The sequence below is a fragment of the Panthera pardus genome, unplaced genomic scaffold (genome assembly GCF_024362965.1).
Source record: "Panthera pardus isolate Hobbes unplaced genomic scaffold, ASM2436296v1 HiC_scaffold_10, whole genome shotgun sequence".
Lineage (NCBI taxonomy): Eukaryota > Metazoa > Chordata > Mammalia > Carnivora > Felidae > Panthera > Panthera pardus.
The window spans coordinates 78,822,354-78,840,496 of record NW_026526655.1 but is presented as its reverse complement, the minus strand read 5'-3'; the positions used below and the strand labels follow the sequence as shown (position 1 = coordinate 78,840,496).

The window sequence follows — 18,143 nt, the reverse complement described above, 5'->3', positions numbered from 1 at the left end:
CCAGATGTCTTTCTTCGTTCCTTGGGTGTCCCACCTTCCTCGCCTCCGCAGATCCCCGAGGATCTCAGGCTGCTGGCCACCACTGAGTCACCAGGAGCACAGCACTGCAGTACCTAGCACTACCCGCCATCAACTACCGCCAGAGTCAAATCACTGCACTCTTCACTCTCTCCCCCTCCCCTCCAGAAAAACTCAGCTGTCCTGTGAGGCTGGACCAAAAGAAAAAAAAAATGCTTTCATACTTCTAATGGCTCCCCTCTGAACCAGTGCATCGGAAATTTATACAGTTCTAGAGAACAAGGTGCTGGATACATTAGTTCCTAGCCGACTCTGTTCATTCCAGCCAGTTTCAAAAATAACCTGTTATTCCGAAATAACTCCGATCTACCTAAGTGCAACACAGCGCCCGAGGTAAAATCGATGGTCGCAAATAAAAATTACAATCCAATAAGGCATCACATGTTTCATAACTGAGTGTGGAGAGAAGGGGTGTGAGAAATAATCAGGCTTCATGAAGAACCCCAGATGGTTTACTGAACTCCTATAGTTGCATTTTCCATTCTTCCACCCCACTTGCACATGTGGACTTTCTCTATTTCAGCCACCAATGTTTCAAACTACAGTCCCTTGCAATAAACTGGCAGTGTGGTAATTTACAAGCACGCTGGGCAACACTCAGAGAGACTTTGCAGAAACAGAGTTAGAGTCAAAGCTAACACACAGACAGGAAGGAAAAATGGAATGCCTTATCAGAACTGAGAATTTCTATCCTTAATAGAGTACATCATTTGATACATATGTCTGCATTGATGTGTACCATGGGGCTTTTTTGTTGTTATTGTTGTTATGGTCTGTTTATTTGGTGGGTTAGCCGGGGAATCTTATATAACACATTTCCTGTTTCAAATGTAGCAACATGTATGGCATTGCACTCCTATAAAATTCAGACTCCCCACAGCAGGTCCCATTAGCCACCCCAAATCATTTTACCTTGCACGGTTTCTAGATGATTGATGAAAAATCAAGAACTGCCACTAGCCATAGTAAAAGATTCAGCAATCAGCTTTACCCTATATTTGAAAGCTAACATTCTGGTGGTATGATTTTAGGGATTTCAGAAAACCATTTTCATCCTGATTTTAATAGATTACATGAGCCTGACCTACAGAGGGAAAGGAGTCCAGTTTTCTCAGCCAAAACACACGTGAGCCTACTTCAGTCTTCCAGGGCAGAGTACAGTGACTCTACCCTCTGCCTCTGCACTGGGGTGTTCTATGACCACAACCTTTGTATCTGATTTCCTTAACAAAGAATCAGATCTGCACCACTTGTTTGGCCAGAAAGCACATAACACAGCTACAGCTGAACAACTTCCATTCATGCTAGCTCAATAAACAATGTGTATTATATAATGAATGAGCCTTTTCTGTGAACCCTTCTATTGGAAAACATAGGCACTTTCTGCATAGTTTAAGCCAGGCTACAAGGAGCAGTTACCCCTTGTGAGATCAAACGTGGACTGAGTAATGTATAAATCCGAACAGCCTACACTCTCAGATGCCTTTGCAAGCACCCTAATTTCTTTTTTGCGTGACAAGAAATTATATAATAAAAAATAATCTCTGTTCACTCTAAACTACACAGAGAGCATTTACACAGAAGCTAGCAAGCACCCGAATGATGTTGGCTTTCAGCTCCATGTTCCCTGCGTTGCCTAAGAAATGGGGTTGGGGGGGGGGGTGGTTAGTGAGAGGAGGAAGAGGAGGGGAGAGGGAATCAGCTATCTATGAAAATACTTACAGCCTCCGAGTCTTCAATTCCATGCAGGTACAAATTGTCATACATGGAGGTCTGAGAATCCAGAGCACTTCTTTCAAGGCAAAAATAAAATTGCTACAGAAGCCCCAGCTACAGCTAAGAGATAGAAAAGGCCTGTTGGAAGAACTGCGTCTGCCTTATCAATTCCTGTGGATTTACTAGGCAAGATGCTATTCATTCACATCACACAGGGTGAGGTTATCCCCAGAGGCAGTCCAGCCCTGGCATTTTATCTGCCTTCCCAATACAGAGCATAAAAAAGCAAAAACCCTTCCTCAACCACAGACTGGTGACTGAGCTAGGAAAGCGGCCTGTGATTGGCTCAGCTTCCCTGCTTCAGTCAGCTGAAGAGCGTTCCCTTGGAGAGTGGAGGGCGCCTCAGAGCATCCTACCCAGCCAAGAGCTGCTTCCTGTTTCGCCCGTACTGTGTAGTTCTGCAATATACACTTATCGATATCTGAAAGGCTGCTTGGAATGCTTGGAAAGGCAGACTCTTGAATACTTCAAACACAACGCCTCACCTTCTTAATTAAATTCACAATGGGTGGGTGGGGGTAGGGGAGCAAAGGAGAAATTTTATTTTCAGAGAATATTGTATAAAGACAGGCAAACAGATACTAATCTCCATCCAACATCTCTGCTTAACAGATACAATTTAAGTCAAACAGGCAATAAGTCATTTAAAATTTAAAAAAAAAAAAAACCACCAAGGTAAAGGAAAACGTTAAATAAACAGATGGTAAGATTTCTTGTGGGAATTTCTGCTGTAAAAGTTTTCAGTGTTCTCGCTGAAGTCTCTCTGCCCCACTGGTAAGAAAAAATCTCCGTGACCCAACTGTTGAAGTTTGAAAAAGAAGCCCAAAGACTCTCAAAGGCTTGTAGTTAGATGCAAAATGTTCAATGTCTTTTTAACTTGACATGTTTAACCTCCTATAAGTGACAACTAGTATTTTAACTTAAATCTTTCACCCCCTTTCCAATACTTAGACCTTTAAAATTCCTAAGACGGCACTGATCATCTCCCAAAGCCCAAACAGAAAATGCCTACTCTCTCCCTGTGCTCCCACCACACCACAATTCAGCTTGACCTAGGACAGGGCCCACGCTGGAGCTTACCCAGATGCTTTCTGGTCAACCAATAAGGTTCTGCAGCCTTCAAACAGGAGAGCTCTATAGCTCACACTAAGTGAAGTCAGCTAAATTTGGAAAAAAAGAAGTTAGTGATGGGCAAAGAACATAATCTAGAGAAACTGCATGACTCACTGGGGTAAGCAGTGACCCAGAAACTCAGAGGCTCTGAGTCCAATATCAGCTTCAGCATTAATTGGTTGGATGACTCTGGACCAGTCACCACTTCTACGGGCTTTAGTTTCTTCACCTACCAAATTGAGGTAAGAAATAACTCAGAGAAAGAACTTTGAAATCTAAAGTGCAACATAAACACTTATCAATGACAACCCTGCTTTGTCAGCCGGAAGGCATTGGCTGCAGTTCACGGGAGCTCAGCACAGGAGTAACTGGCTGGCCCTGGACCTAGGAAATAAGACCTGTGCTTCTAGCCAGTATCTCTGAAAAGCGTAACTCTTAAAGGAACAAACCTGAATCACAAAAGGCAACCCAAGAGTTACAGCTGTTGAGCAGAGCACTGTTCTTCTGGGTCTGCACTGACCTACCTATATCTTTCAATCATAGTTGCATGCCTAGGAAACAGCACCAACAGTCACTTTCAAATATAAAAGATGGCAAAGGGATTCATCTGTCCTTCAGGACCCCAAAATGGTAGGGTTCATACAGGATGTCATCTGTGCCATCGCAGAGGGAGAAATGGCAGAAGAGGATGGGGGCAACTGGCAAGATTTCAGAGGGAAAAAACCCAGGGCCAGCTCTACCTGTTGACAACTGTGGGTCCTGGAGCAAGTTCCTGCCGGGCTGAACCTCAGCTCTCCCCTCCATAAAGCAAGAGGACTGTGTCAAAGGATATGGAAGCTCAAATTCTTGTATCAAACTCTGTTATTATAATTAACTACAGCCATATGGTATTTCAGCCAGAATCTGCAGAAAATTGAGGCAAGAGGGTCTTTTCTCTCCTTAGATTTTCTAGATCATTTCCTTACTCTACCACTTCAATTGGGAGTATAGTTATTTCTGGAGTATCTTTAAATAGGCAACTAAATTACAGGTGAAACGAGAGGCAGTCCACTTCCATAACTCACCCAGGTGAGAGAAACTGCTCCCTACTGGGAAAACTGGGCACAGCTCAGTCGCTCTCCTGCATTTCCTGGCCTTGGAGTGCTCCTGACAGCTAATGTGAGAGTCTGAAGGAAGTTTTTAAGGAGGAGGGGCTCATTCTGTGATATACAAATGCATGCAATAAGCAAGTGAGACACCAGGAGGGAGGCAGTGGATAGAGCAGAGCATCCCGTAGTTACTTCTGCAACTCAGCCTCTCCAGGACTAAGAACAATGTGAAGCAGGGGCAGGCTGGCTTGGTCTGCTTCCCAGGACATTACAAGAATGCTGGACTCAGAACCAAAACCTGTTAGAGGTGGGAGAACCTCAGAGGTCACGTAATCCAGCCCTCATTTTAATACCCAGAATGGTTAAAAGGCTGTATTGAAAGCCACAACTTTTTATACTTGAGTGTTCCTTCCCCACTCCCTTCTTTTTTTTTTTTTTTTTAAGATTTTATTTTTAAGTCATCTCTATACCCAACATGGGGCTCAAACTTACTACCCTGAGATCAAAAGCCGCATCACTGAATGAGCCAGGCTCCCCTCCCCGCTCCCTTCTTGATGGGGTTTTCAAGATAAGGGATGAGAAGCAGTGGGCATGTTCCCAGGAGGAATTTGGCAAAAATAGAAGCAGGTCACTTTGGTGGGGAAAACCCCTATCTTTTCTTACTTTCATCCTAAAAGTGGTCCCGTCCCAAGTCATTTGGTCACCCTCAGCTGACAAGAGAAAAATCAACGAACAGACCGGGGAATCTGCCCCTAGGATTTCGATCTACACAGACTAAGCACCGCACCCGCAAATCACCTAAAGACTTCAATCCAATACTCAGGCTAATCCCAGAGTTCCAGAAGAACTCTAGTGAGAGATTCATTCTGGACTTCCCCAAAGGAACTCTGAGGAGTTTCTAGGAAAATGAACTCCAAGAGAATTTGCAAGTGACAATCTCTGTGCCTATATTCTCAGAACTGAGAGCTGGCGGAGAAGTATTGAGAGACCCCTGGGAGCTTCCTGGGCCTGTTTCAGATCATCTCAAGTCCCTAGTTTTTGATAAAAGGGCCTTGGGATTGCAGCAAGTCTAAGTTCCAAGGGCCACATTTCAATTCTCGAGGCAGCATGAGGTGAAAACTAGCTAAGGGCCTGGCACCCTCAGGGTTTTAACTTGAAGAGTTCTCTAGTTCAGTGACTGGCTGAGAGGATAAAAGTGACACCACCCACAACCAGTCTACTTCTGCAACGTCAGGCTAAAGTGAGAACAAGTCTGAAAATCTTGTGGCTCAGCTTGTGTTGGTGTTTCCATGAACACAACTACCTCTCATGTTGAGTAGCCTCCAAAACTGCATAGCTGCCTCCCAGAAAGGCTGCCTTCCATTTTGAGGCTGCTCTGCAGAATGTGTGTTTCACCCAATTCCATTCAAGCCACCTCTCATTACGATCCACAGTTCAAAGTCACAAGACCTCATGAAATGGCATTGCCTACCTGATTCTATTTTGTAAAGTCCACGTGATTCTTGGTATGGAGGAAGTTCTCGCAACTTGACAAATGTCTCATCTGAGCTCAATTCAGTGGAGGAAGTGTTATGGCTCTCGACAAATCAGGAAAGCTCTCTTCGGCATCTCAAGGGAAGAGTTTGGTTTTTGTTGGTTTCAAACCTATGGATATGGAGTTCCTTTCCCTTACCCGGGCTGGGCTTTGTGGTCAGCAAACCCAGGGAGTTGGCAGTGCAGTCAAAGGTCAAGCATTTCTCCTTTGCACTTGTCTTGGGAGGCGGGGCGGGAGGGAGAGAAAAGTGAAAAGCTAGCTGATTAGCTCTGAGCTCTAGAGAGCCATGATCAAGACAGCTGGTACTGATTTGGAAGCAAAAGGGAATTCTGCTATCTGATTTTCCATCCAGATTTCTCCAGAATTTCACTTTTCTAAGCCAGCGTAGTTATATGTTCTATAGCAGGACTCTGAGAGGTCAGGGAGAGACAAAGGAACAGTGTTTGGATTCTTATTGGCTCTATGGGCTAAAGCACAAACCCAAGGCTTTTCCTTGCCAATTCAGCCTTGGGGTTGTTTTGCTCTTTGTTTTTGTTTAAGTTTTGCTAAGTGAACACAGTGTGCTAGATGATTTTCTCCCTCTTCTGTTCTCCAAGTATTAATCCACTCATTCACTTCTAGAAATCTGTGCGGCACTATAAGCATTAATATTGTAACCCCTGTTTCCTCCCTGATGTGATTCAGACAGGTGGTACCTGCAGAGCAGACAAAGAAATGGAAACAAAAATACAAAACACTACCATCGATTCCCCTTTTAGTAGTTTTCTGAGTTTGAGTTTAGACTTTACTACCTAGAGAGGTACATCCTGGACTCTCTCTGGGCCTCATCTGTAACATGGAGATAAGAATAGTTCTGGACCTAATGAGTTAATATATGAAGGGTGTATGGAAAGTGCCTGGCACACTAAAAGGCAGAAAGGAAGAATTGGTCTTTTTTTTTTTTTTTCAAAGGAAGTAGTATGGAATCAGGGCCGCCTACCTCGCCCAGCTCCAAGGCCCCCCACATACTGCAGTTTGTGTGAATGGTACTCCCAGGCACAGTGTAAGAGGAATACTATGGAACAGAGTGGTTAAGAGCAGGGACTCCTAACACATCCCCACTGTGCCACTTCCCAGCTGGATAACACTCAGCAAGCCACTTGGTCTTTTTGTGCCTCAATTTCCTCACTTATAAAACAAAGATTATCCTAAGATTATCGTGCAGATCAAAAGCCTTGATACAGGAAAGTGCTCAGAACTGTGCCTGGTACAAACTCAGTGCTCCACAAGTATGAGCTGCTTCTTTAAATTCTGGCCTAAAGCCGTGGGATGGGATTGGCCTCTGGGATGGGATTTGCCTCTGGGATGGGATTCCTACTACCTGCCTCTGATGCTGGCCTGGTCCTCTCCATCCCCACCTGGGTCCCTCGTCTCAGCCAGCAGAGCTGAAATCAGCATCCTGCCTCCCGCTGCCCTACTTAACTTCATGCCAGCCTCCTCCCGGTTGCCTACCTGCTTTCTCTGGCCAGCCTGGCTGCTCCTTATGCTGAAGCTGGCATGCACGCCCAGGCCTTCTCAGCTTGAAAGCACCCCGACCCTGCAGCCACCACACTGAGCGCCACATTCTCCTGTGTGTCCCAGCACACGAGATACCCACGCTCCCGGATACCCAGCACTCCCGCACCGGCCTTCCCAACGGACTGACTTCCGTCACCCCCGCCAGCCACTCCTGGACTGCCCCAACCTGTCACAAACCACTGCCAAGAAAAGGTTCCCCGTGGAAACCCTGTAACACATGCCACTATTGGTTCTGACCAAGGAGGCGAGAGGCGTGTGAGAAAGACCGACACAGAGAGAGACAGGGATAAAAAGGCAGAGACGGAAAACCCTAGAGACACTCAAAGTAAGGATGAATATATGGAGTAGCTCCCTTCCTCCCTGCCATTCTTGATGGCTCCAGGAAAAAAATAATACTTCATAATTCATAAAAGAGCAAGTGTGGGTAAGGTAGAAAATTCCCATGGCCTATTCAACTTGACAGAAAATGACAGATCCCTCCCTGTGATTGACATATTACTCAGAAATCTCTCACTTCCTAAAATTTCTGTTAAAAAAAATTGCCAATCTCTTGACAAAAACATTCCACATAGCCACAATTTTCATTAATGCTACGTAACTCTACCTTCCATTCTTCTCCAAAATGAACTGAGGAGACTAGTCCAGCTGGCCTCCTCTCTGTCACCTATACATCATTTAGCTAATATTATTCATGCTAATTTAATAGTTACAGCTTCTACACTGCCACCTGCTCTGCACTACTTTAGAGGCTGGGGACTCGAGTATCAGCAGGACAGGACTGCATCCTCCTGGAAGCTGACAGAGGGACGGTACGGTAGCGATACTGGAGATATCGAAGACAGAGACTGAACCGAGGAGATGGTTGCAATCCTGGAGAGCAATCTGATTCCTTTACCTGCAAAGCTTCAGCAGGGGAGAGAAGCAGGAAAGGGGGAAGGAAGAGCTCAGTCTCACCGATGCGGCAGGGCAGACATGAATCAGTCACCAACTTACTACGTGGCCTTGGGCAAACCACTTTCCCAAGCTTCCTAATTTGCTATCAGGGGTAAACCTTAGTTTAGGGGTTTTTTAAGGTGAAACTTGTTATATTGCATTTTCTCTACTGTTACCACTTTTAGGTAGAAATTCATGTTTTTCCCTCTCTGATTTGACAACACAGTTTATGTACAGATCCATTTGGCCATCAAATAAACATCCACAAATGTGTATTGGGTACCTAATATCTCCTCCAAACAAAAATGAGATTGTGTCAGATCCTGTCTGAAATTTTTCAAGGCTTCCTGTTGCTCTTAAGATAAAGACCCAAATATTTAATGTGGTCTAGCATGGCTCGATGTTTCTCTTCTGTCACCCCTCATTTTGCCCCCTGTGTCCTTTACTCTCTTCTGTACAGCCAGTCTGCTCTTTTTGGACACATCACACACACTCCACAACCACTCTGCTTTGTCTATTCTGAGTCCTTTGCCTGGAACCCTATCCCTTCTCCCTCCCACCTTACCCTCCATAAATATGCATTAGTGAAACTGATGAATTAATACCTTTCTCCAGAATGTGAGTTCTATGGAAAGAGAAAACCTGTAGCTTCTTATTCACCATTATATCCTCACTGTCTAGCACAGAGCCTTGTGCATAGTTTTCAATAAATACGCGAATAATTCATGAATGGCCCTGAACTCCTTGGCTACTTCTGCACTTTGGCTACCAAAACAGTGTAGTGAGTAACACACACACACACACACACACACACACACACACCCACACAGAGGCTTACAAAATGATATGTGGATATTTTTTGAAGATAAGAAAACCCAGAACATGAGCATCCCTAGAGGGTCCACACCAAATTGTCCTCATGCCCTGACTGGGAGAGCAGTCCTGTTCAGATTTAGATTCTTACAAATTAAATAAACTAGGTATGATGTACTGGTGTTGCTTTAACAACATCTTTATTTCAAAGAAAACAATTATCTCAATTTACAATGTGCTGATAATTTGGGGGACGGGGGCAAAAGACTCCATGATCATTCATATCTTCAGACCCTTGCTCACAATGTTCACTCTGTCTGGGAAGTCTCGTCCACTATGCCACACTCCACCCTCAACTTTTTGTATTTGGTGAAGTCATTCCTTCTTGCAAGTCCAATGTAAATGTCACAAAGACCTTCCCCAACTCCCTCATACATTAAATACTGCTTCCTCTATACTCCTTTAGCACTCTGCCCTTCTCTACTTCTATTAATAGGCTTAACACATGACAATGTACTTTGTCCAATAAACCTGCTCCTTCCACTGCAAGGTAAGCAACTAAAGAACAAGAACCATGTCTTACTCAGTTTTGTACCCAAATGCTTCATTCCATAGAAGATCCTCCATAAATACTAGTTGCAGGAACTAAATGACACACATGAAAAGAAAATCCACATTCCGAGCTCTAATGACACTGCCGTCATCAAAACCCATGCAGACTATGCTGTAGATGTTTGATTCTTAACGGAGTCAAAAGAAAAGGAAATGAGCCAGGAATCTGTGAGGTCAATTTAAAGGCTGCTGTAGATTTAGAAAAAAAAAAAGCCACAAAAATGGAAAGGGGTGTCAGAAACTCAGGTATGAGCTGGACTTGGGTCAGTTGCAGAGTCTTTTCTTAGGTGGAATCTATGAGCAAAGGGGATATTGGTACATGATGGATGAATAGTAGTATTAGGGTCCTGAGATGTTTCCTAAAGCTTTGCTGCCTCAGGACATATTTTTGAAGAAATACCTATTTCCCTTTGGAAAAAAGTGCCAGACCATGTATCCTTAAAGGGCAGGAACTATGTCTTTTTCATCTTTGTGTTAATAGGAGTTAGACCATCTGACCCAATGCCTATCAAAATAACTAGAAAATAGAAGTTCCGTGACTACACTGGAAAAAGCCAAGTAAGCAAGTATGATATAGATGACTTCCACAATACCACATAGCCTGAGGGGACCATGGTCTCATGGTCCCAAAGGCACCTCACCAGGTTGTGTCATTTCTTCTAATTTTTCTTTCACAAAATGCTGACAAAACTAAAATGGTGGTCAGTTATAGCAAATCCCCACGCCACCTGCTCCATCCCCTTAAAACCAGACCATTGTAATGTAAATTTTTAGCCACAATAAGCCTGTTTGTTTTCTGAAACCAAGGATTAGGGGCAAAAACAAAATGTTGGTAAAGTAAAAACACAAATTGCCAATTGCATACTGCTTTTTCAAAGCCCAAATGATTTTTTTTTTTAATTTTCAACTCTATTGAGTTTTTGAATTGAAGTAGACCACTACAAAAAGAAAATTATTCACCACCTTTAGCAAGGTCTATAAGGATTTCCTCATGAAGATTTGAATTGTCAGTATAATTTCTCTTAGTTCCCAATCTGTTTGGTCATTTCCTTTGCAGTACTGGATGGAAAATTAGTTGAAGCACTAAGTCCAAAGCCTTTTCCCAAGAGGCACAAACAGAAACAAGCTGAGTTACTTGATCTAAATTCCAATTCTCAGAAGTGATTCTTGCATCAAATATTCAAAAAAATAACAATCATCTCCACAGAAAATAGTATAAATTTGGGGACAAATAACAAAAATAATGTATATTTGTACTGACAGAAAACAGAGGAGAATAAAAAAATGATTAATAATTCCTTATATCTATAGGCATATCTCAAATTCAAAAGCATAAACAAATTAAATAAGCATAAAGACTTTAGAAACACACACACACAAACACACACACGCACACACACACACACACACACTACTGGGCTTTGGAAAGTTGTTTGGCAATGAATGCATTTTTCCTTATGTCAGAAAGTGATCTCTCAAATAGTTAATAAATATAGATTGAAAATTAAAAATAGCAATATCCAGGGGCACCTAGGTAGCTCAGTTGGTTAGATATCTGACTCTTAACTTTGTCTGCGGTCATGGTCTCATGGTTGCTGAGTTCCAGCCCCTTGTGGGGCTCTGCACTGACAGTGAGGAACTTGCTTGGGATTCCCTCTCTCCCTCTTTCTCTGCCTCTCCCCTGCTCTCTCTCTCTCTCTCTCTCTCTCAAAATAAATAAATAAACTTAAAAAAAAATAGCAATATCTGGGGGCACCTGGCTGGCTCGGTTGAAAGAACATGGGACTCTTGATCTCAGAGTCCTGAATTTGAGCCCCATGTTGGTTGTAGAGATTACTAAAAAAAAATAAATAAATAAACTTAAAAAATAACAATATCCAAATAAATATTTAGGTGTCATATACCTTACAGCACACAAAACTCACTGCATTTCTGAAGCATATATCGAAGGGAAAGCTATAACCTTCTGGTCTGGCATACTTTAGAAATCTATGTTCTTCTAAACTGGGAAAGGCAGTAGTATCATAATTTTTCAATAACAGTAGTTTAAAACAAATTATTTCTAACAGTCCTTCTAAGTTACTCTTTAACATCCAATTAGCTCTAAATAAATATAAAACACTACAATATGGTAAACAGGTAACTAGTCAGTCTGGAAACAGTGTCAAATCATAATGTTCCCTTGGTTTCTTGGGCTCCTCTAACCATCCATTCAAACCTATGGATCCCATAAACATGGAAGGACTCTGTTAACATAATTTGGATATGATAACACACTATGAAGACACTAACAGTCCATTCCGGAAAACAGGGGGGAAATTCATTAAACACATTGCTCTCAGAGTACTATCAGCAGGCATTAGGAAAAGGAGTATTAGTAGTAAATGTTCAGATTTACCTAACTTAATGAGAAATTATAAGCTTTTTCCTACAAGTTACCTTTAAAGCTTTCTACCAAAGTCTTGAACTAAAAGACAATGTCAGGCAGATGGCCTGTGGGCCTCGACTAATGCAGGCTTACTTTAAAAAACAAAACAAAACGTTATTTAGTACAAGAGTAAGACATTAACCAACCACAATTTTGGAAATCATTATCTTATCTTCCAACAAGCAAATCAACTACTAAAAGTTGCGGGAGAAGAATAAAGGTCCAGTAGGAGAAAGGATGACCCAGCTAAGTTCATGGCAAGTAGAGGTCATGCATTTCCTTCCACATTCAGCTCTTGTTGGTTGTGTTTACTTCATGTTGAACCTTATACTTGATGAATATAAAGCAACCGGAATGATCTGAAGGGTTGGAAATCATGGGAAAACTGCCTACAATCACACAACTCTGAAACTATAAACGAAGAGAATAAATATATTTTTCATTATATTTGCCCTCCATCTTCTTGTTTACCATCACTATGTCTTTCTTATCCTTACTTGATCCTTATTTCATCCACTCACTACACTTTCCCGAAAACATGTGCTTACAATCCAGCTTCCTGCTGCTTCTTATGCCTGAAACCAACTTAAGCATTTTTCTAGTTGACTGAAATTTTCCACAAATCCTACCTTCACAGATCAACTCTCCACTTTATAATGAGATCTTCCACTGCCAATTCTTCCAGAAAATTTGTTTTTCAAACATTTCCAAGGAGTAGATTTTTTTTTTCTGAGTAAATATGTTCTTTTAAAAAGTGATATTGTAGGGGCACCCTGGGTGGCTCAGTTGGTTAAGCGTCTGACTCTTAATTTTGGCTCAGATGACGATCTCATGGTCATAAGATCGAGTCCCGCATCAGGCTCCACACTGAGTGTGGCACCTGCTTGGGATTCTCTCTCTGCTCCCCCCACCTCTAAAAAAAAAACAACAACAACTTAAAATATTAAAATTTAAAAAAATGATACTGTGCAAAACTTGCAAAATTCAGGAAAGTACAATGACAAGAATAAAAATCTATAGTCTTACTGCTGAAATGATTATGGTTACTACTTTGGTTTCTTTCTCTGTATGCACTCCCATCTCTGTAAACAATTTTGTTTCACATTTAAAACATGTTCCATGTAAACTTTTGTATTCTCTTAACAATAACAAGTATTTTCTCCCACATTACTAAAAACTCCTTATAATTTATTACAATTACATAATATTGCATCATATGAATATAATATGCAGTTCTCATTGTTTGGCTCTTATAAATAATGTTAGAATTATATTTGTCTGCAATTCAGATTATTTTCCTGGGCTGAGTCCCAGCTATTCTTGGGTCAGAGTGTATGAACATTTTAAGTCTCCTAATCACAATGCCAAATACTGTGCAGAAAGATTTCTACCAATTTACATACCTATTAGTTCAATGTGAAATGCTGGTTCTAAGCCCTATCACTAGCCATGGGGCAAGGGTGGGGGGTGGGGGAACCTAATGGTCTAATTTTTTAAATAGTTTATTTGATGTGCAAAAAGTGGAATCTCACTGCTGCTTTAATTTGCAGTTTTTGCTAATGAACATATATATTTGTCAATAAACATATTTTTGCAACGCTGCATTTTTTTCATAAGGACGGCAAATCTACTTTCTCTGAGTGATGAATTTCCACATCTAAATAACAAAGACTGTGATGTTCTTGTCTCCAGTTTCTTCTGGGAAAGTATTATGAAAATGGCATTAAAGACAATGGCTCTCAACAATGGCAGAAGATCAAAATTACCTGTGGAGCTTTTAAAAAATCCATTTACACTCTAGAAATAGAGGTTCTAGAATAGTAGAGGTTCTATCATCTATATTTTCTAAAATCCTCACTGCCATTTTAGCAGGCAACTGAATGAGAAGACCACCGAGCTAAGACCGCAACAGTTAAATATCACACTTGTCAAGTAAATAAGAAAGTGCATGCAATTCTTCAGGCAAGTGATGAAGAGTGTGTGCCCTATACTATCATTTTATTCTACACTGCTGATCATACAACCATAAAGCAACTTATTTACTCTGTGAGATCTACTTTTACTGGGTCACATAACATTGCCTATATATCAACTCTCATTTCTAAGAATGATCTTGTTTCACATGAAAAAAAAGTAATCTAAATACTGATGTACCAGCACTTGGCATTTGGCAGAAGTATTTCCACAGTAGATAGGATAAACATCTGGTGTGTTTTTCCAAAATGGCACTTCTTCCAACTCAAAGGGAGCTTCTGCCTGTATTCTATGGGCCAGGGATAAGTGTTCATATTACTTACTGATTTATGGGGATGTTTACCAAAATACGAAATCTCAGCTAACCCTTAGACCGACCCCAACCCCACTCCCATCTCTAAACAATAAATTACTTCCCTTGAACACTAGTAAGCATCATAGTGGAAGAAGCTATGACTATTAATACTGGTGTCACAGGGCTTAGCATAGTCATAACCTGACACAACCTGGCTTAGAAAGTGCCCTCGTGTCACTCTCAGAGCTAGGTTAGCTAACACTATCAGGGGGCAAAATATGAGGGGAAAAAAGATCTACATCAGAGAGAAAAGTGTTTTCTAAGTCAACTCTAGTAAATCCTATTTGGCTGGAATATACTAGCATAAGAACAGCCTGGGCCCAATCAGACTCTCCTAGCATTGCCTGGACTGAGGGCCACCTTTAGCGTAATCCCTTATTGTGGATCCCAAATTGAACCGTAATAAATCATTGGCACAAGTTCTGTAAGAGCTATTTCAGAGATTGTTTCTTTCCTTGGTAGGTGCTAAAAGTGACCATCCCGTACCACCACAGAGAGACCATTCTGGAAGAAAGATATGGAAGGAGAGCACCAACTGAAGTGCTAAGACCCAGTACTTACACTCTTGGGTCAGAATGTAATGACTAAACCCATATCCTTGACAAATCTGTAAGTGGAAAACTGATTTGAATTTTCCAACAAAAAAAAAGTAAGGCGCGGATTTTCAAAATTAGGTAAAATATGAATCCCAATGAATTATTTTATCTGTTCTGCAAATAAATTCCCCAAAGTATCAGCATTACCATGCTAACCACCTTGGGCTCTTGATACAAATTGATTGACAACGATGGATAGGCTATATGAACTTCAAAAATGAAATCTTTATATGGCAATGGATATTCTTTATGGTTTACTACTGCAGCTCAGGGGGGTGCTTCAATCTCTTGGCTTGGTTGAGTTCAGAGAAGCAAAGTGAACACTCTGCTTCATTCTGTTCATCTCTCTCCAGGGGCTTTTTGCCTGCCTTTGGCTTGTACCTGCCATGGACATCATCCTCAAAAAAGCCTCAGGACAGAATAGCTTGGAGGCCACTGAGTATAATGAACTATGATAATGCATTCAAAATAAAGGGACTTTGTTGATGTTTTGAACTAAAAGAGAGAGAGAGAGAAAAAAAAAGCATTAACAAGTGCACCAAACTTAGTGACTGGAATTAGCAAATCAGGACACATATACAAAAGTGTAATCACAAGGTCACACGTTCACACCTAGGCATTTAGCTGTGTGTCACTGTAAATCACCACACCAGCACTTTCCCTCCTCTTCATTTTTTTTTTATTTTTCTAAATTTAGCGTCATTACAAATGCTGTTAACTCAGATAACTTAGAATCTATGCACAGGAAAGTGAATCACAGTTTCCATGAAATCCACCAATTTAAATGTCTTCCCTTTTGTATATTTCCATTTCCAATGACACTATCTCAATCATTATGTATCATTTTCTGGTGTTCAGTCTTGGGGATTTATACACCTGCATAAATTTGCCTGAAAAATATCTTTATATATATTCATTAGAGATTGTACCCCTCCTTTTGAAAATCTGATACCATGAAATAATTTTTATATTCCCTTATTACCAAATAATTTATTACCAAATCAAATACAATTTTTTTTTCAACGGTTTTTTTTTTTTTGGTTTTTTTTTTGGGGACAGAGAGAGACAGAGCATGAACGGGGGAGGGGCAGAGAGAGAGGGAGACACAGAATCGGAAACAGGCTCCAGGCTCCGAGCCATCAGCCCAGAGCCTGACGCGGGGCTCGAACTCACGGACCGCGAGATCGTGACCTGGCTGAAGTCGGACGCTTAACCGACTGCGCCACCCAGGCGCCCCAAATACAATTTTTTAAAAGATTGTAAGTTTGAGATGAGAATACACTGCTTAAATAATCTAGAAATCAAAGTGAAGTAAAATCTTACTGGGAAATTGTTGTAAGTGATTGGCTATAAATTAGTGTTACTGTCTATTTCTTTCTAAAAAAAAAGTCAAAGTGGACAACAACAGCAAACGGATAGACAAACCAGGCTTCCTACCCAAGGACAGCGTCTCTTCTATTAATTCCCCTACAGGTGTCTCTCAGTTACTCACATTCACTTGCTCTGTGGCCCTGCGGAGCTTTCTAGACCCTAAATACCTCACCTAATACATCAGCCTTTCCTATGCTCACTGCACTCACATACTGGCGGAATCTAAAAACTTTCTCCACCCTACACCAGAGTGGGTTAACAGTCTGATTTTTTTTAAATCAAAATTATGCAGATGCAGCCTCATGACCTCCACTGGTCTCTCCATACTACTGTTTTAGTCAACCCAGGCTGCTGTAACAAAATACATATACTGGGGGGCTTGACCAACAAACATTTATTTCTCATTGTTCTAGAGAGTGGGAAGTCCAAGATCAGGGTACCAGCAGATTTGGTGTCTGGTGAGAGCCCCTCTTCCTTGTTGGCATATGGCCACCTTCTTGTCATACTCTCACATGGCTGAGAGAGCAAGCTCTAGTGTTTCTTCCTCTCCTTATGAGGGCACTTACCTTATCACAGAGGCTCCACTCTCTTTGCCGAAACCCAATTACTTTCCAGTGGCCTCACCTCAAAATATTATCACACTGGGAATTGGAGTTTCAAAATATGAATCGGTGGGGGACACACTCAGATATAACAACTGCCCAGCACTCTTCCTGTATCTATCAGTTTCTCCTCAGTCCACACAAACTTTCATCACTCTGAAAGTTCTACCTCATCCTTCTTCCTTTACCATTAACAGATTATCTCACGCCCCAACTCCCCAGAAGGAGAACATGTCAACAACCCCTGGGTTTCCTGTTCCATCCCACAAATTGGACCTCTTTCCATTCCATTCCTTCTAAGGTTGAGTTCTTCATCTGTGCTCTGAACCCCGATCTCTCAGGCCTCATTATGAACCTGGTTCCATACTCTCTTGACAATAACTTCAACCCATACCTCTCACCTGGCTGTTACCCTTAACACATAAGTGTTGTTAAGTACCATTCACTTTCAAGAACAACCGCCCTTCCCTCGCCTTGCCTCTCCATACTACAACCTATTTCCATAGTTTTTCCTTCATAGTCAACATTCAGAGAGTATATCTACACTCTTTATCTTCATTTATTCTATTTAGTCTTCACAATCCACCCATTTCTGACTCAAACTGTTCTCACCAAGGTGGCCAATGACCATTTTGTCAGTGTATCTACAGAATTTCATCTTTCATGACCTCTGACACTTTAGACCTCCCCTTTGTTGGAAGCTCTCTGCCCACCTCTCCAATTTTCCAGAATTCTACCTCCAGCTCTCCCTTAGCTTCAACCACCTCCCATCTTCTGATAATTCAGACATAAGTATGTTCAGTTCAAATTCAGGTCTGAAGTTCCAAGTCCTTGTACCCTAAAACAGAATGGCACGTCTACCCGGTTGTCTGATTTAGAGATTTAAAGATAATCCATGACTCTTCCCTTCCCTCCCTCCACTGAATCCCACATTCTGTTATTATTCCCAACACCTTCTGGACTTCTCTTCTCTCAATCCCTAGGAGTTTAGCCTCTCCTAATTTTTTCCCTACATTGTTGTGATAGTCTCCTTACCGGCCTTCCTGTCTCCAGCTGTGCCCACCTCTCAAGTCCCACATCTTTCCACTTTAATACCAAAATATTCTGCAAAACTTACCTTATGACCTCCTTTTCTTTAATATAAAATTCAAATTCATTCATGGATAAAATACACACCACTTCCTGATGTGACTGGCCTCATCTCCTGCATGACATCCTCACACTACATACTCCAGCCACACCATACAGTAGTTCCTGAAGTACTTGGACTTGCTATCCTGTGTTTCTGAAAATACTGAACCATTTTCCTCAAA

At 41.6% G+C, this 18,143-nt stretch overlaps 1 protein-coding gene across 5 annotated transcripts in view; it reads right to left on the bottom strand.

The window, feature by feature from the left end:
* CACNB4 (calcium voltage-gated channel auxiliary subunit beta 4) overlaps nucleotides 1-18,143 on the bottom strand; it is a 256,280-nt gene that overhangs the window by 142,282 nt on the left and 95,855 nt on the right. For 2 of the 5 annotated variants that reach the window (XM_019456367.2, XM_019456384.2), the window contains exon 1: nucleotides 1,801-2,096. The exons of 2 other annotated variants lie outside the window; for them this stretch is intronic. Coding sequence is in view for 1 of the 3 variants with exons in the window: in XM_019456358.2 (XP_019311903.1) it covers nucleotides 1,801-1,845 (45 nt within the window). In the remaining 2 variants the exon portion in view is untranslated. Of the gene's footprint in view, nucleotides 1-1,800; nucleotides 2,098-18,143 lie in introns of those variants that run through there. One more of the 5 variants, XM_019456358.2, reaches the window with a different exon arrangement.